Below are 22577 nucleotides of genomic sequence, written 5' to 3'. Positions count from 1 at the left end.
AACATAGCATGCAGCAGTCCGTGTCCCACAACGATCCTCCTCCATGCAAGCTCCCACTGAGTACCTATGGTCCTGCAAAGCATGTAGTAACGAGTCAACAACTAGTTGAGTGAGTTCACGGGTGGGCGTTTGTTTTAGTTATTCCGAAAACAGTTTTCCTTTAACTGGCAATCCTGCCGTGGGGGTTACCCCATAGTTTAAAAACGTGACCTGTTCATTCCCAGTTACTCCGGCACTCCGGCCGTGGGGGCTACCCCATGTTAGTTATCAGGCATTTCGGCCGTGGGGGCTACCCCATGTACATCATCTGGCTCTCCAGCCGTGGGGGCTACCCCATGTGTATACTAGACTCGTTACCGTATCGATTGCTGACTGTAGTCATGTTTATGTGCCCTGAAAACATCAATGTCTATCATCATTGACGTGCCCCAGATCCATTAGTTCACGCCCGTCCTCTGCGGCACGGTGTGAGGCTTGTCAGACCTAAATAGCGCTATCTAACTAATGACCCGCTCGCCATTGGCCCGGCGATTAGTCGATACAAAAAAAGGAGGGACTTCGTGATAGAGTTTTAGTCTAGTACGTTTATCCGTCCGTCCGGACGAGGAATCATATTCCTGAACCACTGACGTCCTACCCAATGAGGACGAGGAAACCACGTTCCTTAACCCCGTTCCCAACCCAGGGAATCCCATGCTTTGTAGAGGGTGTGAACTCACCTTGGTTTGCTCGGCAGTTAATCACAGAAAGTCAATCAAGTCGCAAGTAGTCAATAACGTCCTAACACGGATATCACTTATAATCAGATTCGAACCAAGTAGTGCACAAATGTTCAACACGTTTGGCAAGCACGTTTAACAGTAACAGTTCACAGTATTCTAAATCAACAGTAGCACATACGGTTCACAAGTTCAGCCCAACTACTTAGGCCCAAACACGTAAAAGCAGTTAACACAGAAGCCCATCAGTCTGGCCCATTAACTAAGGCCCAAAAGTGGTCTCGAGTCGCAACCGGACTCGCAAGCATGATCTCGAGTCATGCTGTGTGTGCTGATCTCAGGTAGTTGCGAGTCGCAACTGGTGTCGCAACCGTGGTTTCGGTTCATCATGCTGAGGTCTCGAGTCGCAACGGGACTCGTAACCTGTGGTTTCGGCTTGTCCTGTTATGGTTGCGAGTCGCAACCGCGTGGTCTCGAGTCATCCCGCTGTGGTTGCGAGTCGCAACCGGGTGATTGCGAGTCGGTAGCAGTCGTTTTCAAGTTCACGTGTTGATGCAGATGTAGTCAGATTAGTGGTACAATATAATCAGGCCCAAATCCGGAAATAACCAATAGAATCCCACTAACATATTTCCTAATCAGGCTATTAGTCAAATGTGGATCAAAATCACAAGGGTTTTCAATCTTCAACTATCATTCAAAGTGTTCTTCAAATATTCAAACCCATATTCATCAAGTACTCAACCTTTATTCAACAAAACTATGAACAACCATCAAGATACAATTTACTAGCATGCATTCTAACATGACAAACATACTCCTTAGCCGATTTCATGACATATGTAAACCGATTTCATGAATCACCAAATCTAATAGTTTAAACTCTCTTTAACACATGAATACATTCCAACACTAAACTTTTTAACATACATAAAACATCATCTCATTCATGCATCTTATTTAAGTACAATCATAACATGAACATACTATCACTAAGCATTTAACAATAATCATCAAGAACACTAACAATAAACATCATCTCATGCATTTTATCATTTAGCATGACTAACCTAAATCCATAAACATTAAAAGCACTAACCGGTTAATGAAGTGTGTGTGTGTGCCGATCCGAAGTTCCAAATCCGAGAGTTTCTTGTGTCAACCGAGTGGATCCGAGAGTCTTGGAAATGTGTTTGTGTGCTAGAGTTCTAGTGGGAGAGAAGATAGAAGTGTGTGTGTGTTCTAATGTTCAACAAATGGCAAAAACTAACTAAGGGTAGTTTATATAGTCAAGTTCCAAGTGTGTGCACCCTTAGTGGGTTTCGAGTGGGGGTTCACGGCCCAAAGGCCCAACCGGCCAACGGTTCTCGGCCCAAAGGCCCATTCGGTCACTATTCACTCGAGACCTCATGGTCTCGAGTCGGGTTCTTTGTTCTCGGGTTGGGTTCTCGGTTCCCTTATAACACGTATAAATATATACAATGCACACATAACAAGCACATATCACATAAAAAGGTTCACATTATCATTAAGTTCAATCAGTTACTAGTCACATAGCGTACAAGCAAGTCACATCACGACACAACGAAAGGTTCTAGATTTCGGGTTGTCACATCATCCCCAAGTTGAAAGAAATTTCGTCCCGAAATTTGATGGCACTCACTGAGGAAGCTAGTCAAGTTGCATGGTTTTCCTGGTTATCCTGGGGTGTCACATCCACCCCCCGTTGATCTGGAATTTCGTCCCGAAATTCCGTAGCTTCAGCCTCAGTAGCGTTTGTACTGTTCTCAAACAGTTGGGGATACTTTTGTTTCATCCGATCTTCGCGCTCCCAGGTAAACTCTGGGCCGCGACGTGAGTTCCAACGAACTCGAACAAGGGGTATTCTAGTGCTCTTGAGGACCTTAACATCCCGGTCCGTGATCTCGACTGGTTCTTCGACGAATTTCAACTGTTCGTCGATCGTGAGTTCCTTCAGAGGAACTACGTGCGTCTCATCTCACAGACACTTCTTCAGATTTGACACATGGAAAACGTTGTGAACTGCACCGAGTTCTGCTGGTAATTTCAGTCTGTAGGCCACCTTGCCTACTTTCTCAAGGATTTCGAAAGGTCCAACGTACCGTGGGTTGAGTTTGCCGCGTTTACCAAAACGAACCACACCCTTCCAGGGTGAAACTTTGAGTAGAACCCGCTCCCCAACCTGGAGCTCAAGTGGTTTCCTGCCCTTATCGGCGTATGCCTTCTGACGGTCACGAGCGGCCGCCATGCGTTGTCGTATTTGAGCAATCCGCTCAGTAGTGTCTACCACATGTTCTGGACCAGTGATTTGACTATCTCCCACCTCTGCCCAACAGAGGGGTGACCGGCATTTACGTCCGTACAATGCCTCAAACGGAGCAGCTTTAATGCTGGTGTGGTAGCTGTTATTATACGAGAATTCCACGAGTGGCAGATGTCTTTCCCAGCTGTTGCCAAAGTCGATTACACAAGCGCGAAGCATGTCTTCTAATGTCTGAATAGTTCGCTCGGACTGCCCGTCCGTCTGTGGGTGATACGCTGTGCTCATATCAAGACGTGAGCCAAAAGACTTGTGCATTGCCTGCCACAGTTCCGAAGTAAAACGTGCATCTCGATCAGAGATAATAGAAGTGGGCACCCCGTGCCTCGAAACAACTTCCTTGAGGTATATCTCTGCTAGAGTGGAGAACTTATCTGTTTCTTTAATTGCCAAGAAGTGTGCGGATTTTGTGAGTCGATCCACGATCACCCAAATAGTATCGTTCCCGCGCTGTGATCTAGGTAGGCCAGTAACAAAATCCATGGAAATCTGCTCCCATTTCCATTGTGGTATCTCTGGTTGCTGAAGTAGGCCTGAGGGTTTCTGATATTCCGTCTTGACTCGCGCACAAGTCAAACACTTGCTGACATAAGTTGCTATGTGGGCCTTCATGCTAGGCCACCAATACGTGGTCTTAATATCGTGGTACATCTTGTCCGAACCAGGGTGTACCGAGTAGCGAGATTTGTGTGCTTCATCCATCACAAGTTCCCGTAAACTGCCATAGAGTGGGACCCAAATGCGTCCTGTTACATAATAAGCACCGTCTTCCTTCTGTTCTAAGCGTTGCCTCGACCCGCGTAGGGCTTCGGCTCTAATGTTCTCTGGTTTCAGTGCTTCTATCTGAGCAGCTCGTATTTGCGAAGGTAGACTAGAATGGATCGTGAGTTGTAAAGCTCTTACGCGCTTAGGCGTAGTGTCCTTTCGACTGAGGGCGTCCGCCACTACATTGGCCTTGCCCGGGTGATACCTGATAGAGCACTCGTAGTCATTCAGCAGCTCGACCCATCGTCGCTGACGCATATTCAGTTCCTTCTGCTTGAATATGTGTTCTAAACTTCTGTGATCGGTGTAGATGGCGCACTTGGTTCCGTATAGGTAATGCCGCCATAACTTAAGTGCGAAAACAACAGCTCCCAGCTCTAAATCATGCGTAGTGTAGTTCTTCTCGTGGACTTTGAGTTGTCGTGAGGCGTAGGCTATGACTTTATCTCGTTGCATCAATACACAACCAAGACCCTGAATTGATGCATCACAGTAAACCACAAAATCGTCTGTGCCCTCTGGCAGTGAAAGAATAGGTGCACTACAAAGTCTATCCTTTAGGTGCTGAAAAGCTAACTCTTGTGTATTTCCCCAATGATAAACAACGCCTTTCTGTGTTAGTAAGGTCAGAGGCTGCGCGATCTTAGAAAAATCCTTAATGAATCTCCTGTAGTAACCTGCCAATCCCAAAAATTGGCGAATTTCCTTCGGTGTGCGAGGCGCAGGCCAGTTCTTAATAGATTCCACTTTGGATGGATCAACGTGAATCCCATCCTTGTTCACCACATGCCCTAGGAAATGGACCTCTCGAAGCCAGAAGTCGCATTTCGAGAACTTCGCGTAAAGCTGTTCCTTCTGAAGGAGTTCCAGAATAAGCCGTAGATGTTGTTCGTGCTCTTCTTTGCTCTTAGAATAGATCAGGATGTCGTCGATAAAGACTATAACAAACTTGTCCAGGTACGGTTTGCACACTCGATTCATCAAATCCATAAAAACTGCTGGTGCGTTCGTCAGCCCAAACGGCATGACCAGAAACTCATAGTGTCCATAACGAGTTCTAAAGGCTGTCTTAGAGACATCTTCTTCTCGAACTCTCAGCTGGTGATATCCCGATCTCAGATCAATCTTTGAATAGTAGCTCGACCCCTGCAACTGGTCGAACAAGTCGTCAATACGCGGTAGAGGATAACGATTCTTCACAGTCACTTTGTTAAGCTCGCGATAGTCAATACACATTCTGAAGGTACCATCCTTTTTCTTCACGAAAAGTACTGGAGCTCCCCAAGGCGATGAGCTAGGACGAATAAAACCCTTATCCAAGAGTTCTTGTAGTTGCGTGGAGAGTTCTTCCAACTCTGATGGTGCTAAACGATAAGGTGCACGGGCTACAGGCGCAGCTCCAGGAGCTAGTTCAATCTGAAACTCGACTTGGCGATGGGGCGGAAGACCAGGTAATTCCTCAGGGAATACCTCAGGATAGTCGCGTACAACCGGAAAATCTTCTAACTTCTTCTCTTTTTCTGTGGTATCAGTAACTAGAGCCAAAATCGCAGTGTGGCCCTTTCGTAAGCATTTCTGAGCCTTAAGAAGAGAGATGATATTCTCAACAGCACTTCTCTTGTCGCCACGAATCATGAGAGGTTCACTACCTATTCCAGGAATACGAACGATCTTCTCGTTGCAAAGAATCTCTGCTCGGTGTCGGGATAACCAATCCATTCCAATGACAACGTCGAAACTACCCAAGACAATAGGAATAAGATCAATAGAGAAGGTCTGGTTAGCGAGAATAAGCTGGCAACCCTTAACTACGTGTGAGGCTTCCAAACTCTTACCATTAGCTAGCTCTACGGTGTGCTTGTCGCTCAGGGGTGTAGGAATACGCTTAAGTATCTTACTAACTTCTAGTGACACATAGCTAGTATCGGCACCCGAATCAAATAAGACTGTAACATAAAAGTCGTCGAGAAGGAACTTACCCGTCACCACGTTGGGATCATTCCTTGCTTCACCTTGACCAATCACGAATACTCGTCCCCTAGCACCATTGTTGTTTCCATTGTTACCATTCCCCTGATTGTTGTTGTTGTTCTGATTCAGTTGAGGACAATCCTTCTTGAAGTGACCTTCAGCTCCACACTGAAAGCATCCTTTGTTGTTACCCTGCTGCTGTCGCTGGTTCTGCTGAGGTTGCTGACGATTCTGATTGACGGGGTATGCGCTTCTGCAATCCTTTGCAACATGGCCAGGCTTGTTGCATCGATGACAGTTGCCCCTGGTGCATGGCCCACTGTGGTGTAGGTTGCAACGATTGCATTTGGGGTGATTTCCTTTGTACCCACCATGACTCTGACCACCAGACGATTGCTGACTAGGGCTCTTGTGATCATCCGTCTTTCTCTGCTGAGACTGAGATTGCACAGAAGTTGAACCCTTGCTTGAAGTTCCATCCCATTTCCGTTTATCCCCACTAGAAGTACCAGAAGTAGTTGCAGCACCTATACGCTTCGGTAATTTGTTCTGCTCCACCGCTTGGTCAGTGAGACGGTGAGCCAACTGTACAACCTGCTGGATAGTAGTCAAGTTCGCTGAAGTCACATGACTTTGGATCTCTGGCACCAAGCCCTTGAGATAAAGTTCAATTCGCTTATATGGAGGGTCCACCATAGTAGGACACAACAAGGCAAGCTCATGCGATCTCTTAGTGTATGCCTCAATCTCTGACCCAGACATCTTGAGATTGTAGAATTCATCTTCCAGCTTGTGAATGTCGTCACGACTGCAGTATTCCTCCCTGATCATTTCCTTGAAAGTTTCCCATGGGGTGGCGTTGGCAGCAACCAACCCTAACATCTGCACTTGAGCTTTCCACCACGTGAGAGCCAAACCCTCGAGAGTACCAGTAGCATACTTTACCCTGCGCGCTTCAGGGCATTCACACATTTCGAACACAGACTCCAGTTTCTCAAACCAGTGTAGGAGACCTACTGCTCCTTCGGTGCCGCTAAAAGTAGTGGGTCGACAGTCCATAAAGGTCTTAAAAGTGCACACCGGTGCCTGAGCATACTGACCTAAGGTAGGTGAAAGAAAAGACAGAGTTTAACACAAAGGTTGGTTCACGAGAGTAGGATCCAAATGATCCTAGAACAATTTCGGACTGCAGGATATACCTCCCGCGTTTGCAGCTGCGAGTGCTGCGGCAACTCGCTCGTTGATCAAAGCCGTCAACTGGGCTTGTGTCATGTTAACGCGTCCAGACATGGTTCTTCATAATAAGAGTAATACGTGTGAGAGAGGTTCGCGAAAGTACGATAGTAGGACAGAGTAAGCACGCACGTGTTCAAACAACAGTAGCTATACTAATCAAGCATACCATGAGCAATGTACTACGTAACTAACAAGTAGGCAATATACATACATCATATTACCTAGAACGTCGAGCCTTGCATGAGGAGCGAAGTGTCGTTGTGGACCGTTGAGCACTAAACCGGTTATAGTCTGGTTTTAACAAAAACGTTTCTCCTTTATTAAAACCAAGTTCACTATAACCAATGGCTCTGATACCAATCTGTCACACCCCCAAAATCCCACCTGCGGAGTACAACCGCTTGGAGGCGTGACTGACCAGGATCCAGCCACCAATCATACTGAACAAGCATATAATGATCATAAAAGTTTAACCACTACGATTGGTGTTTCAAAACAATTAAGTTTAAGTTGCAAGCGGAAGCGTAAGTTTAAAGTTATAACATAAGTTCAAAAGTTTCAAGTTTAACATAGCATGCAGCAGTCCGTGTCCCACAACGATCCTCCTCCATGCAAGCTCCCACTGAGTACCTATGGTCCTGCAAAGCATGTAGTAACGAGTCAACAACTAGTTGAGTGAGTTCACGGGTGGGCGTTTGTTTTAGTTATTCCGAAAACAGTTTTCCTTTAACTGGCAATCCTGCCGTGGGGGTTACCCCATAGTTTAAAAACGTGACCTGTTCATTCCCAGTTACTCCGGCACTCCGGCCGTGGGGGCTACCCCATGTTAGTTATCAGGCATTTCGGCCGTGGGGGCTACCCCATGTACATCATCTGGCTCTCCAGCCGTGGGGGCTACCCCATGTGTATACTAGACTCGTTACCGTATCGATTGCTGACTGTAGTCATGTTTATGTGCCCTGAAAACATCAATGTCTATCATCATTGACGTGCCCCAGATCCATTAGTTCACGCCCGTCCTCTGCGGCACGGTGTGAGGCTTGTCAGACCTAAATAGCGCTATCTAACTAATGACCCGCTCGCCATTGGCCCGGCGATTAGTCGATACAAAAAAAGGAGGGACTTCGTGATAGAGTTTTAGTCTAGTACGTTTATCCGTCCGTCCGGACGAGGAATCATATTCCTGAACCACTGACGTCCTACCCAATGAGGACGAGGAAACCACGTTCCTTAACCCCGTTCCCAACCCAGGGAATCCCATGCTTTGTAGAGGGTGTGAACTCACCTTGGTTTGCTCGGCAGTTAATCACAGAAAGTCAATCAAGTCGCAAGTAGTCAATAACGTCCTAACACGGATATCACTTATAATCAGATTCGAACCAAGTAGTGCACAAATGTTCAACACGTTTGGCAAGCACGTTTAACAGTAACAGTTCACAGTATTCTAAATCAACAGTAGCACATACGGTTCACAAGTTCAGCCCAACTACTTAGGCCCAAACACGTAAAAGCAGTTAACACAGAAGCCCATCAGTCTGGCCCATTAACTAAGGCCCAAAAGTGGTCTCGAGTCGCAACCGGACTCGCAAGCATGATCTCGAGTCATGCTGTGTGTGCTGATCTCAGGTAGTTGCGAGTCGCAACTGGTGTCGCAACCGTGGTTTCGGTTCATCATGCTGAGGTCTCGAGTCGCAACGGGACTCGTAACCTGTGGTTTCGGCTTGTCCTGTTATGGTTGCGAGTCGCAACCGCGTGGTCTCGAGTCATCCCGCTGTGGTTGCGAGTCGCAACCGGGTGATTGCGAGTCGGTAGCAGTCGTTTTCAAGTTCACGTGTTGATGCAGATGTAGTCAGATTAGTGGTACAATATAATCAGGCCCAAATCCGGAAATAACCAATAGAATCCCACTAACATATTTCCTAATCAGGCTATTAGTCAAATGTGGATCAAAATCACAAGGGTTTTCAATCTTCAACTATCATTCAAAGTGTTCTTCAAATATTCAAACCCATATTCATCAAGTACTCAACCTTTATTCAACAAAACTATGAACAACCATCAAGATACAATTTACTAGCATGCATTCTAACATGACAAACATACTCCTTAGCCGATTTCATGACATATGTAAACCGATTTCATGAATCACCAAATCTAATAGTTTAAACTCTCTTTAACACATGAATACATTCCAACACTAAACTTTTTAACATACATAAAACATCATCTCATTCATGCATCTTATTTAAGTACAATCATAACATGAACATACTATCACTAAGCATTTAACAATAATCATCAAGAACACTAACAATAAACATCATCTCATGCATTTTATCATTTAACATGACTAACCTAAATCCATAAACATTAAAAGCACTAACCGGTTAATGAAGTGTGTGTGTGTGTGCCGATCCGAAGTTCCAAATCCGAGAGTTTCTTGTGTCAACCGAGTGGATCCGAGAGTCTTGGAAATGTGTTTGTGTGCTAGAGTTCTAGTGGGAGAGAAGATAGAAGTGTGTGTGTGTTCTAATGTTCAACAAATGGCAAAAACTAACTAAGGGTAGTTTATATAGTCAAGTTCCAAGTGTGTGCACCCTTAGTGGGTTTCGAGTGGGGGTTCACGGCCCAAAGGCCCAACCGGCCAACGGTTCTCGGCCCAAAGGCCCATTCGGTCACTATTCACTCGAGACCTCATGGTCTCGAGTCGGGTTCTTTGTTCTCGGGTTGGGTTCTCGGTTCCCTTATAACACGTATAAATATATACAATGCACACATAACAAGCACATATCACATAAAAAGGTTCACATTATCATTAAGTTCAATCAGTTACTAGTCACATAGCGTACAAGCAAGTCACATCACGACACAACGAAAGGTTCTAGATTTCGGGTTGTCACAGAAAACGAGTAGAGTAAAATATAATACGTTTTCATTAGACGGTATAAATTCGAGTCACTTTGCGTTTTGACATCGCCGCAACGCGCCGTAACTATTTTCTTACGTGCTTATCTTATTGCACGTGTCGGTATAAATTAAAGTTGATTTACCGTTCGATGTAATTTTTTTTCCAAAATATGTCAAGTCAAATATAACACGTTTCTATGCTTATTTTTATATATTTTTTTTCTTTCTTGCTTTTTTTTTTCTAGACTTTATTATTTCTATTTCTATAATTTTCTTTATGTTTAGTGTTTTAGTTTTATGTTCCTTTTTTATTTTCATATTATAAATTTGCAACAAGTTGTTGCTTTATATTGTTGTAATGTATGTATTGCGGGTTTTTCAAAAAAAACTTGCATTTTCCACTTTTAACCCAAAAGGTTTTATCTTCTACATTTTAACCCTTTTACCTTTTTACTTTTAACCCAAAGTTTTTCATCTTTTACAATTTAACCCAACACTTTTATATTTTCAACTTTGATCCCCCATATTTTTTCATTTTTCGCAACTTTTTCGTTTTACGTTTCTTTTTATATTTTGCGAGTCAACATGCCGCAACGTGCGTGTGGGGTTCAACGTTTTTTCCCGTTTGACATGTCAATCCCAGTGCGTCTATTTTTCTCTATTTGACAAGTTCGTCGCAACGCGCGGGTCCTAAAATGTAAACGCTTTTAGAATGTTTTCGTGATTATTTTATGAATGTTTTGTAAATTTTGTTTGGATCCAAGTAATTTTGTATCTTAAAAAACCTCATGAAAATCTACAACGAGCACGACAAAACAAGTCGGGTCAAATATAATATGTTTTCGTGATTATTTTATGAATGTTTTGTAAATTTTGTTCGGATCCAAGTGGAGTCAAATTGTGGTTTCTTTTTTCCTTTTTAAAGGCTCTAATTAATCTCTTTTCATTATGCCTGTCAACTTTTGCGTTATACCCGTTACATTTTCTATGTATGACTCGGGTCATATATAATACGTTATGATTTTACTCTATAATTGGATCTACTTTATGTTTTGATTCAATCGTAATGTTTATATAGGTTACATTGAGTTTAATCAAATACATTAAAATGCGTGTTTTCATATGGTTAACGCATCACATAACATTTGGACTAATTCATTCGATGTTTGCGAAGAATCCGCGACGCAACGCGCGCGGGTCTTAATGCTAGTTGAAGTTATATTTAAGATAACGTTTAAGTTTTCATTTACAATTAATTTAAAATCAGTCCATCTCGCTGTCCAATTTAAATTTATGTCTATGGTTTTCGATCGATGTAAAAGATATATCAATATTCTTTTGAGTTTATTTCTTTTGGTTGGTTATTATATTGAACCAGAATAGATATCAAACGAAACCCCGCAGCGTAGCGCGGGTAATCTCACTAGTTATATAAGGGTGAGAGGGGCACTCCTCTAAGAGGGGAGTGACCTCTCTTACACACACCCAATCAGCACGCGCCACGTCAACTCCCCACTTAACTCCCCCACACCCTCAATTTGATGGCGGCACTCCTCTTTTGGGGACTTGTTTTTTTATTCAAAAAGAAAAAAAAAGAAAAAAAAGGAAAATAACTTGATTGATTGAAAATCTGGTGGGCCACCATCTCCCTCTCTCCCTCTCTCCCTTATGCGGTAACTAGTCCCCGACCTTCCATCCCCTCCATGCGGTGAATGATGATGGCGACACTCCTCCCCGCGCGGCAACTAGTCCCCGACCCCCCTCCCCGAGAAGTGCCCCGCTCACCCTAACAATTAACAACTTTTGTTAACGTTAACAACTTTAACAGTAAGTACTTTTGATTGGTACACGTGTTCAAAAATTACATGTCCATGTATTAACCTTTTTTTTTACTTTTAAAAATTTTCAAATCCACCCCTTACACTATAATAATACACACCTTTAACCCAATGATTAAATTTTATCTTATAACTTTTATTCGTTAGTTTTTTACAAAGCAATATATATATATATATATTTTTGAAAACAGATTGTCTCTAACCATCAAAAAAGATCAGCACCAACATTAGTACTATTAGAACCCTTACTAATATTCATTTATATTTGTATTGGTTTTCAATTGATGTAAAACACGTAACGACATCCTTAAGGACTTATGTTGACTTTAATTTTTTTAAGTTTTCTCTTCCGGTTGCTATATTGAGTGTCGGTACCATATTAATGAACCCAACCAATATCGACTGGATTCTCACTATTACCATTGCATTTAGGATTTCGTTTGAAATTTATTAAAAATCAAGTCGCCCCGTCACGAAGCGGGAATGGAACCCACTAGTTTTACTTTTACCTATTTATGATGTTAGGACTTATATGAAAAATAGAGAAAGTTGAAGGGGTTTGTAGAAATATACACCATCTATCCATCCATTATTTTCTAGAACCAACTATTTATCCATTCGATCGCAGCAGCTACATACACAAACCCTAGCCCAAGAAACCCTAAATTCGCCCGCCTGAACATGTCGCACTTTGGAAGAGCAGGCCCGCCGGACATCAGAGACACCTATTCGCTCCTCGTTCTCAACATCACCTTCCGTATGTTTACAATTTCTTTTGTAAAATAAAATCCCCAATTTCTGTAACCGATTTCGTCTTTTTCAGGTACAACTGCTGATGATTTGTTTCCCCTTTTTGATAAGTACGGAAAGGTTGTTGATGTATTCATCCCCAGAGATCGCAGGTATTGTTTTTCCCGATTTCATTTGTTGAATTGTTATATCTGCGTCGATGTTGTGTCATCTTGTAAGTTTATCTCGTATACATGCGTACTCCATATATCCGTAATCTGTTTGGATTTTTTCGTGACGAATTTAGCATATATATATATATATATACATGTATATGTATATTTTCTTCTAGCGAGGAAGTTTGTCTTAGAGAGCAAGTTCAATTCCCACTTGTGTCATATTGGGGTGGGTATTGGGCAATGATGGAGACAAATCCACCGAGTGGGGTTCGATCCTGAGCCGGTTTTCATCCGGCTGTCACTTCAGCGAGGCATCTCGTGTGGAGGCAGTACGGTTTCCGGGGGAACGCCGTAACCAAGTCTGACCAACCTAGCGCGGGCCCGGTTAAGACAACATAGTCTGGGTAGATCTTGGCTAGGGCCACGGTTTAGGCGGTGTGACATTGGGTCGCTCAAAAAGAAAGTCACCGTTCAAAAAAAAAAAGAGCAAAAATAAGAATTTAAAAGGGTAACCTGTGTTACATCTTATGCTAAATTGCTTTTGAAATGAAAGAAGTAATGTTTTCTAAAGGCTCGTTTTTGTTTTTCGATATAAAAGCGTATAACTGGTGTTTTCAGTTCTGTTAGAATGGAAGTGATACTGTGTATGTTATACTTTTTGTGCTTGTAGGACTGGAGATTCTCGGGGGTTTGCTTTTGTTAGGTATAAGTATGCAGATGAGGCTCAGAAGGCAGTGGACAAGCTTGACGGTGAGTACTGTATTTTTTTTTTTTTTTTTTACAATATGCATTGTGATTCAAAGCCGTTTATGTTTATGTGGTTTTTTCAGGAAGAGTTGTTGATGGCAGAGAGATAATGGTTCAGTTTGCCAAATACGGGCCAGATGCTGAAAGAATGTGAGTCAATTATGTTACTGACTAGATGCATTAACTTATAAGCTGTCTGGCAAAAGTTTATCTCAGTCTTATTTTTTTAATATAACTTGTCTTGTCTTATTCATTTGATGATTTGTGGTTTGAATGTATAAGTTTACTTTATTTCTTAAATAATAATATGAGTTTGTATTTTTTGATACTTTGTTTGCTTTTAGTCACAAGGGAAGGATAGTGGAGCCAGTAGAAAAGTTGAAAGGAAGGTCAAGGAGCCGAAGTCCCAGGCCAAGGTAAAGATTCTTTTGTGCAAGCATATGCTTGTTTTGAAGATGCGGTTATTTTGAGTCGTTTTGCTAGGCAGGTTGTCTGTATTATTTTTAAAGCTATTTAAAAGAAGCTGTGAAATGCTTATTTATCGTTTTGCCTACTGATCAAGGTTATAAGATTTAGCCAATGAATACAATGAAGATATGCTACTAGATTAGTGTTGTAGTAATCGCTAGTCGCCGACTAGCGATTAATCGGGGATTAATCAGAATTAATTTGAATTAGTCGGGATTAATTGGCGCCTAGTTGGGATATTTACAACTAGATAATGGTTTTCTTGGAGATTATTCTCGAAGTTTTATCTGTTGAAACTTCATGTTGTTATTTAACTGTTTAGTTAGTCGGGATTAATTGGCGCCTAGTTGGGATATTTACAGCCAGATAATGGTTTTCTTGGGGATTATTCTCGAAGTTTTATGTGTTGAAACTTCATGTTGTTATTTAACTGTTTAATTGGTTTTTTATATTGTTTTGAACTTACATGGTTATACTTTTGTAGTTTTACCTCTAATGTTGGTTTAAGCTTTTTGTTTGCAAATTTCAAACAATTTTTGACTATAACATTGATGTATAAGCCTTAAAGGTCTAATTTTGATTTCACTTTATTGATAACCAACTACCATGGAGTATTTCTGTTTCTACTAATAATGCTTTGTTTTGATCATTTTTTAAGTTCCAGGTACAGAGACGACCACAGGGACAGAGATTATAGGCGGAGAGACCGTAGCAGAAGCCGGGACCGATATGATGAGAGATATCGAGGTAAGGACAGGGATCGTTACAGAAGCAGAAGTCGCAGCAGAAGTCCTGATTATCGCAGAGAACGTAGAAGAGGGAGATACGATGATGATAAGGGCAGAAGTCCGTCTCCTAACAGGTACACCCACACACACTTGCATATACACATTCGTATCTGTATGAATGAATGCTTCATGATACTCTATTGAACTGTGTAGGAGTGTTTCTCCTCCTGCTCGGGGCAGTGCTAGCCCGCGCAAGAGCGTGTCTCCGCGCAGGTCACCTTCTAGAAGCAGAAGTCCCGTAGCTCGTGATGAAAAGGAGCGCTCGCCTACTCCAAAAAGTGTTTCACCCCGTGGCAGGTCTGACTCTCGAAGCCCATCACCACAACGATCTGATGCTGACGTGAGTATTTTTTATATATGTATTGTTATTATTTCTCAAAACATATGGTAGGCTGTAGCTTATAAGTTATATTCATGAGGTGTTGATAATCGAACTTTGTTTTACAGGAGTGAAAAGTGAAGTAAATCGTTGAAGACTGCATGAATTAAAAGCGATGTTCCTTTTTCTGATGAGCTGGATGAATTCTTGAACTCGTATGCGTATTTCTAAGGTTAAACTTTTTTCCGTTGTACTCTTTGCATATGTAGTTTTTTATGTTCTGCAGTATGGATTTCTTTCTCTATCTGTGTTAAGAGTTATCCTTTTGGATATTTGTGAGTGTCTGGTTTCATGTTTGCGTGCATATTACTGAAGTTTTTTGAAATGGACTATAGTTGCTGTATGCTGTTGGTGAGAACCGGTCCAGCTTGCAGCGGTTAAGCTGTTGGTTGATGTCTTTTCTTGGTGGTTGAACAATTTATTACGGTTGTGAGTGATGATGATGGTGATGGTATTGTCATCTTGGGCGGTAAGAGACCAATACCTTAATAATGCTGAAGTCAACTTAGGATTTTGACTTACAGTTGCTTTGTTTTTGGGCCAATAAAAGGGGTTTGTGGTAGCTGGATGATATTAAAAGATGGTTGAAGTTGATATGACGCAGCACCTGATTTTCATTATTTGTAGCTGCTGAGTATTCAAAACCCGTGACTGGTGGTCGTTTAAACAAGTCTTGGGGTTTCATTATTTGTAGCTGCTGAGTATTCAAAACCCATGACTGGTGGTCTTTTAAACAAGTCTTGGGGTGGTTCGAGTAGACAACACGGTAAAATTACAATAACAAGTAAATTTTGGTGACATTGATTTATTTTTTGGCCGATTCCTTAAGGTTGCTTTATAGGTCATTAACCAACTCTAAAAATCATTAGAGCAGATGGGTTGGTAAGTATGTCGTGTGCTGACTTGTTACTTGTGAGATTATTCAGTCGTTTGTTGGTCGTGATTTTTAAGCAATTCGTAATTGTAGTACATGTGCATGTTGAGATTTCTGTTTCCAATTGGTTGTGTAAGTTGTGATTTTGTCTTCATTTTTGAGGTCTTTTAAGTTGTGTCGATAGTCAAAAGATTCTCGACGGCTGCTTACCCAAGCCCACAAATAAAATACATAGAATTTTAGTGTTCCTAGTTTTATAGGTCTTTTAAAGATTGTTAATATAAAAGCTAGTAACTAAGAGCTCCATTTCAAGAAAGCAAAAACATTCATTATGAAAATGTTTAATTTAATCTCTACAAAGTAATCCAAGTATGGCTTTTCATAACAATTGTTTGCGTTTATGGTGAGAGTTGTTTGATAGTGTAGAAAGTTGCGTGTGTATGTTGAACGGCTGTAGAAAGGCGTGCGATTAGAAAGTAAAGAGTGTGGGGGGCCATTTTTTAGCATAACAAAAAGAGTTAATAGCTAAAATGGTCCCTGAGGTTTGCTCACTTTTGCCACTTTAGTTCAAATTCCAAAATTTTTAAATCTGGGTCCCTGAGGTTTGCATTTTTTTGCCATTTTAGTCCAAATTTAAAAAAAGTCGAATTTTATCAATTTTTTTACTGAAATTTGTCTTTATCCTTATTTCAAACAAGGGCAAAATTGTCATTCTATATTATTATTAAACAATTTATATTAAAGAAAATAAAAAAACCCTCTTTAAAAAAACCATCTCTCTTTTCACAAGCACCACCACCACCTCTCTCTCTCCCTCTACTCCTCTCTGCCGCCACCACCGCCACCTCCTCACGTCGGCGACATTAAAACACAGATGAAAGATCAGTGGGTTAGACACTAACGGATGAAAGATCAGTGGGTTAAAACACAGATGAAAGATCAGTGGGTTAGGGCAAGACCCAACACTGCCGGATGGATCTTTCTCTTCTCCGTCTCTCTTCCGGATGGATCTAGGTTGTTTGCAGGTGGTTGGTGATTAGGGTTGTTTGCAGGTTGTTTTGGATTAGGGTTTCGGTGAGGGTGGTGATGGTGGAGACAGTGGGGGATTGTTTGCAGGTTGTTTGGGATTTGGGTTGTTGCAGGTTTGGGGTTAGGGTTCCGGTGGAGACACCGCCACTGCCGGCAACCACCTTAGCCACCATCTCTGTCGTTTCCCTCTTTCTCTCTCCGACTTCCTCTCTAATTTCCTCTCTTCGATCTCCCTCTCTCTCAAAGATTTTCGGTGTGTGTATGTGTATGTGTCTGATTAGGGTGTTAATGGGTGATGGATGTGTCTGATTGGGTGTTAAGTCGGTGGTGGTGGGTTTGTGGTGGCGGTGGTTCTCACAGAGGTAGCAGGGGTGGGGGTTTGGGTTTTGTGGGGATGATGGTAGTGCAGTGGTGGTGGTGCGGGGGTGGAGGTGATGCCGTCGGGGATGGTGGTTGAAGCCGTCGGGATGGTTGTGGTGGTGGGAAGATGAAGATGAAGTTCTGGAAGTTGGAAGTCCTGGATGTTGAAGATGAAGTTCTGGGTTCTTGCCCTTTTAAGGGGTTTTTTTTATTTTCTTTAATATAAATTGCTTTATAATAATATAGAATGACAATTTTGCCCTTGTGAGAGATAAGGATAAAGACAAAATTCAATAAAAAATTTGATTTTTTTGAAATTTGGACTAAAATGGTAAAAAAATGCAAACCTCAGGGACCCAGATTTAAAAAATTTGGAATTTGGACTAAAGTGGCAAAAGTGAGCAAACCTCAGGGACCATTTTGGCTATTAACTCTAACAAAAATTTAATTTATCTAGGTTTGTTACAAGTAAAATATATGTAACAATGTTCTAGTTTTTAAGTGTGAACTCATTATTCCATATTGGTGTAGACAAAAACTAATAAATGTCGTTCGAATCGAAGTCTTTCAAAATAAAGTTTATACCAAAAATTTTCGAAGACGGTAAACTCCCAACACACAAAGTAATTACTTAAAACATAAATTTAATGAAATTAAAGTTTACATGAGTTATTTGATATTGTTGTTCTGATCATTTATTATGCTAATATCAGAACCTCACAATGGAATCATCTCTTACACTGGAAGATTTAATTACAGAAACATTGTTAGAAACTTGGTTATCAATGAAGTAAGAGGCCGCGATGATTGATTGAATTCACAATTCTTTAACTCAAGTGTTAACTTATTCAAGAAATTTATCGGTAAGGCTTACTTTTATGAATACAATATGGGTGGTAGACGATATACAACATGTTGGTGTGTTATAAGTTTATCAACTTGTGGCCGGATGTAGCCTTGATAAATATTGCCTTGTGAGCTTTTTGACCACCGGCTCCTCATCTAATGATCCACGGATTTGAGCCCACACCCGTTCTAGTTGTTCAAATCATTCTGGTTGTTCGACTTCTCTAGTTAGCTAATCATAAACTTTCTAATGTAGTGTTACATGTTGCGCTAGAAGACAATATACTAATAAGCCTTGCAGACAAGGGTTTAGGCGTCTGTCTTAAAGCGTTCAAGAGGGCCATCAAAAAGTAGAGAACACTGTGGCGGAAAAAGAGCAACCTTTGATCAAACTGAAAGAGAAGATAGACAACCTAGAAATGAAAGACACTTGGTATAGCTCAAAACATTTTTCTGATAATCTTATTCATACGCAAGCATCCTTAAATACAAAAAGTGAATGAAGGGAAATAACATACAACACAAAAGAACTGAAAAGTAACAAAAGACTCGGTAAACCAAGCAACAACCCAATGTTAGACTGACTTGACTAACTTATTCAAAAGTAAATCAACAACCAAAAACCCACGAGAAATGTGCATGCACTTATTCTTTCATTCCCTCCCTCAAACTTGATGGAGGGTCATCATCCAGTTTGCAAACTCCAAGCTCCTTCCTCGGGTGGGTTTAAGAAGACTTCCCGATTCAAAGGTTTAGTGGGAACGTCAGCTCTCAAGAACCACATTGCTCCAAAGTAATTTCCCTTTTGCTCACCAAATCTCGCAAGAAACGAAATCCAACTCCAATGTGCTTAAACCTCCCATGAAAAACTGGATTATTTTGATAGCTTTATTGTGGAAGTATTGTCACATCTAACAGCGGTTGCATCTTCGTTCTTGACTCTAAACTCTTCAAGTACCTCTCAAGCCCACATCACCTGACCAGCACAAGTTGCATCAGCAACATATTCCACCTAGCTCTGTGGAAGACAATGCAACTATATATTGTTTCTTTGAACACCATGCCACTCCAGCATTATCCCATAAATAAACATATCCAGAAGTACTCTTTTTGTCATTCAAATCCCTTGAAAAATCATTGTTAGTGCATACTTTCATTTCTCCTTGTCCTCGCCTGTACCAAATTCCAAAATCCATAGTGCCCTGCAAATATCTAAGCATCCTTTTGGTAGTGCAACATGCCTCAATTTGTTTCCCACCATTTATGGTTTTGATCTACATTAAACTTCTCACCATTTGCTTAAAAACAATTTCATCTCGAGTATCTGCACTAGCCACCAACTTGCATTTGCATCCAGGTGTAACTGGATTTACAACAACATTGCATTCCACCATCTTTATAAATCTTTTTAGTATCTCAGCTGCATACATTCTTTGAGAAATGCGAGTCTCAAACTCGGTTTGGACAACCTCAATTCCTAAGAAGTACTGCATCAAGCCCAAATATGACATCTCAAATTCCTTTTCTATGGATGATCTAAACCTCAACAGCATTCCTTGATCATTTCCTGTGTAGATTAAGTCATCGACACACATTAACATACAAAACACTACCCCTTGAATCTTTCTTTATTAACAAAGTATGTTTATTTCCGCTTTTCATGAATCCTTCCTTGATAAAGAATATGACTCGATGCGACTGAGCCGGGCCCTGGGTATGCTTGCTTAAGTCCATATAAGGCCTTTCGAAGCTTATACACCTTGTTCTCACTTCCCTTCGTAGCATGGCCATTGGGTTGTTGGAGATACACATCTTTTTCGAGGGTTCCATACAAGAAAGCAGACTTATCATCTATTTGCAATATATCCCAACCCCTCTGAGCTGCCATCGCAATCATGATATGTATAATATCCATTATGGCAAGTGGAGTGTAAACCTTGATATAATCAATTCCATATTCTTGCCTGTACCCATTGGCGACCAAGCAAGCCTTATATATCTTTCCCATTTCATTAAACTTTGTTCTATACACCCATAAATACCAATGCACTTTACATCCTTTGGAAGGTCCACCAAGTCCCACGTATGGTTTCTTTCCATAGACTCTAACAAACCGCCAACAAAGCAGCCTCTGCATAGGTTATAGGGTCTTGGTGATCAACCTCAAGAACATTTACTTCATCATCGACATCATTACCTGTTATATAGTCACGCAAGTAACTTGGTTCTCTCCTTTGTCTGCCCTCCCTAGCTGATGTAGGGCTTGGACCTGGAACATATTTAGTAACACCACCTTGCATGATAGTGGATCCACTAGTATTCACATTTGGCTCAACATAAGAATTACCTTCATTTTCTTCTGAATTCACTTCACTGTCACGCCTTGTCAGATCTTCATCAACCTTTCCAGCTTGAACTTCAATCTAATTCTACGCCTTAGTTCCTTCAAAGATCACATCTTTACTAACTATTATTATCATAGTTGAATGATTAATAAGTCTGTACCCTTTGGACCATTCACTAATTCCCGTTAAGACACAAGTAATGCTTCTCCCATCCAACTTCATGCGTTTCTCTTTGGGCACGTGAACATGAGCTATGCAACCCCTCACCCGAAAGTGCCCAACTGTTGGCTTAGAACCCATGGCCGGCCCTGGGGGTGGGCGGGGAGGACCACCGGCTAGGGCCCGATATTTCGAGGGGCACGTTTTTTTTTTTATGAAAATAACTCGATATGTATATGTAAAATATTAGTTTAATACGGTACACCCATACAAACACCAACATAGGCCCCCTTACAAAACTATTCTTATAGTTTAGATTGGTTATTAACCCCTTTGGCATTAGGTTTAGACCTTTAGAGAGCCCAATACCCAATTTCATTAAGGCCTAAGGGCACATTTTTTCGAGCTCGAAAAGGGTACACGAATTCTCAAGGCCGACCCTGTTAGAACCATTCCAAGATTCTTGTGGAGTGACGCTTGAAAGACTCTTGGTTGGACACCGATTTAAGACATAGAAGGCCCAAACCATTGCCCCAGCCCGAAACATAATTGGAACTTTTGTGGCAGCCAATAATGTAATCACCACATTAAAGAATCACGCCATTTTGTCATGGAATGAACCATGTTGTCAACTGTTGTTCAATCTCATTCTCCAGGCAAAACTCATTAAACCTGCCAGAAAGACACCCTCCTTCAGAATCCATTCTAAGACATTTAATTTTCTTTCCCATTTTTTGTTTCAACTTTACTTTTAAACAACTTGAAATAATCAAAGGCTTCAAATTTCTCACTAATCAAGTAGATTACGACTATAATCATCAATAAAACTTAAGAATACCTATTTCCACTATGAAATATAGGTAAGACTGGACCATAAATGTCCGAGTGAATGAGTTCCACGAGTTAGAAAACAAGCAACGAAATGGCGAGCCAACCGGTGAATCCAACCCCAATTTCGAAGCTACAATGACATGAATAGATTTCAGCCATATACTACTGTATCTAAACGGATGTAAAAGTATAAACTGATCAAGATTTAAGAGCTTCTGATACAAGAAATAACCTGGACCATGATGCATCGATCCAAGAAAACCTTGTCCGGGCATCTTTCCACGCCGCCAGCAGTTCGTCTTCTTTATTCCAAGGTATTTACAAAAGATTTGTCCATTTGTGTTTCTACATTGTAGGTTAAAATACTAGGGAATCACTTGTCTCCAAGTTTTAGGACAAAACCCAGATAAACGAAACAATAATCAAACAAAACCTAACAAAAAGATATGTGAAATAGCAAACCTCACTATCAACAACGGTGCCATACTTCTAAAACAGAGGACGAATATCATCAGCAGTACAAGTCCAGGGAACATTCAGCAATCTCGTTCTAGAACCCTCATCTTCTACAAACGGCGGGTTGTGATCAAAATATGAGAAAATTAGGTCTTTGAGGTTTGAGATTAGAGAGGAATATGAATCCAATAGGTCGATTAAGGGGTGATAGGATTTGAGATTGGAGGGAAACCAAATAATTTTGGGGAAAAAGTAGGTCAAACGGAGGGAATTGAATTTTTTTAAATTGCTTTTCAAATGTATATTAAAAAAGTAGAATGTATAAGATACGGTTGGGGAAAACCACATCTTTTGGTGCAATTTTCTTTTTTTTTAAGTTTGTAAGATGCGGTTTACGGGATCTAACTGCATCTTCTGCTTTTGCCATGGCATCTTTGGCTCATTTGTGTACTAGTGCCGGAAAACCCTGGTTCCACCGTAAGTCGCCGGACTTTCGCCGGAATTGGAGAGGGAGAGAGAGGGGGTGATGGTGGAGGGTGGAGGAAGGTGATGGTGGGTGGAGGTAGAAGATGAAGTGTGGTGGTGTGGTTTTATAAATAAAAAGAGAAAA

At 41.3% G+C, this 22577-nt stretch overlaps 1 protein-coding gene and 1 long non-coding RNA gene across 7 annotated transcripts; one reads left to right on the top strand and one right to left on the bottom strand.

Annotated features, from left to right (window-relative positions):
• The first annotated feature begins 12374 nt into the window (after positions 1–12374).
• Positions 12375–16065, top strand: LOC110941083 (serine/arginine-rich splicing factor SC35). 5 transcript variants are annotated; one of them, XM_035990093.1, is made up of 10 exons: positions 12375–12534; positions 12601–12679; positions 13356–13435; positions 13516–13582; positions 13777–13848; positions 14565–14762; positions 14842–15028; positions 15136–15239; positions 15403–15536; positions 15618–16065. In XM_035990093.1, exons 1-8 carry the CDS (start codon positions 12459–12461, stop codon positions 15139–15141), a joined length of 765 nt encoding a protein of 254 aa, XP_035845986.1. In that variant the 5' UTR covers positions 12375–12458; the 3' UTR covers positions 15142–15239; positions 15403–15536; positions 15618–16065. The 5 variants fall into 5 exon arrangements, with proteins under 5 accessions (XP_035845986.1, XP_022038389.1, XP_022038390.1 ...); XM_022182697.2 differs by having other exon boundaries at positions 14559–14762; XM_022182698.2 differs by having other exon boundaries at positions 15136–15536; positions 15618–16036.
• Positions 16066–18612: 2547 nt separating this feature from the next.
• Positions 18613–22513, bottom strand: LOC110941084. Of its 2 annotated transcripts, XR_002593815.2 has the most exons (4): positions 21974–22513; positions 21744–21856; positions 21519–21641; positions 18613–21352 (listed from the first exon to the last, which is right to left on the bottom strand). It is a non-coding gene; the product is annotated as an uncharacterized LOC110941084 (long non-coding RNA). The 2 variants fall into 2 exon arrangements; XR_002593814.2 differs by having other exon boundaries at positions 21744–22513.
• Positions 22514–22577: the final 64 nt, after the last annotated feature.

Source organism: Helianthus annuus, chromosome 5, assembly GCF_002127325.2.
Source record: "Helianthus annuus cultivar XRQ/B chromosome 5, HanXRQr2.0-SUNRISE, whole genome shotgun sequence".
Taxonomy (NCBI): Eukaryota; Viridiplantae; Streptophyta; class Magnoliopsida; order Asterales; family Asteraceae; genus Helianthus; species Helianthus annuus.
This window is presented reverse-complemented; position numbering and strand designations above follow the sequence as displayed.

What these genes read in the sequence shown, in the direction of transcription:
- LOC110941083 (XM_022182697.2), top strand. Translation starts at nt 12,459, where the DNA reads ATGTCGCACTTTGGAAGAGCAGGCCCGCCGGACATCAGAGACACCTAT. An exon ending in GGCAGTGGACAAGCTTGACG is followed by an intron (nt 13,436 to 13,515) that starts GTGAGTACTGTA and finishes TGGTTTTTTCAG; the next exon opens with GAAGAGTTGTTGATGGCAGA. An exon ending in AGAAGTCCGTCTCCTAACAG is followed by an intron (nt 14,763 to 14,841) that starts GTACACCCACAC and finishes TGAACTGTGTAG; the next exon opens with GAGTGTTTCTCCTCCTGCTC.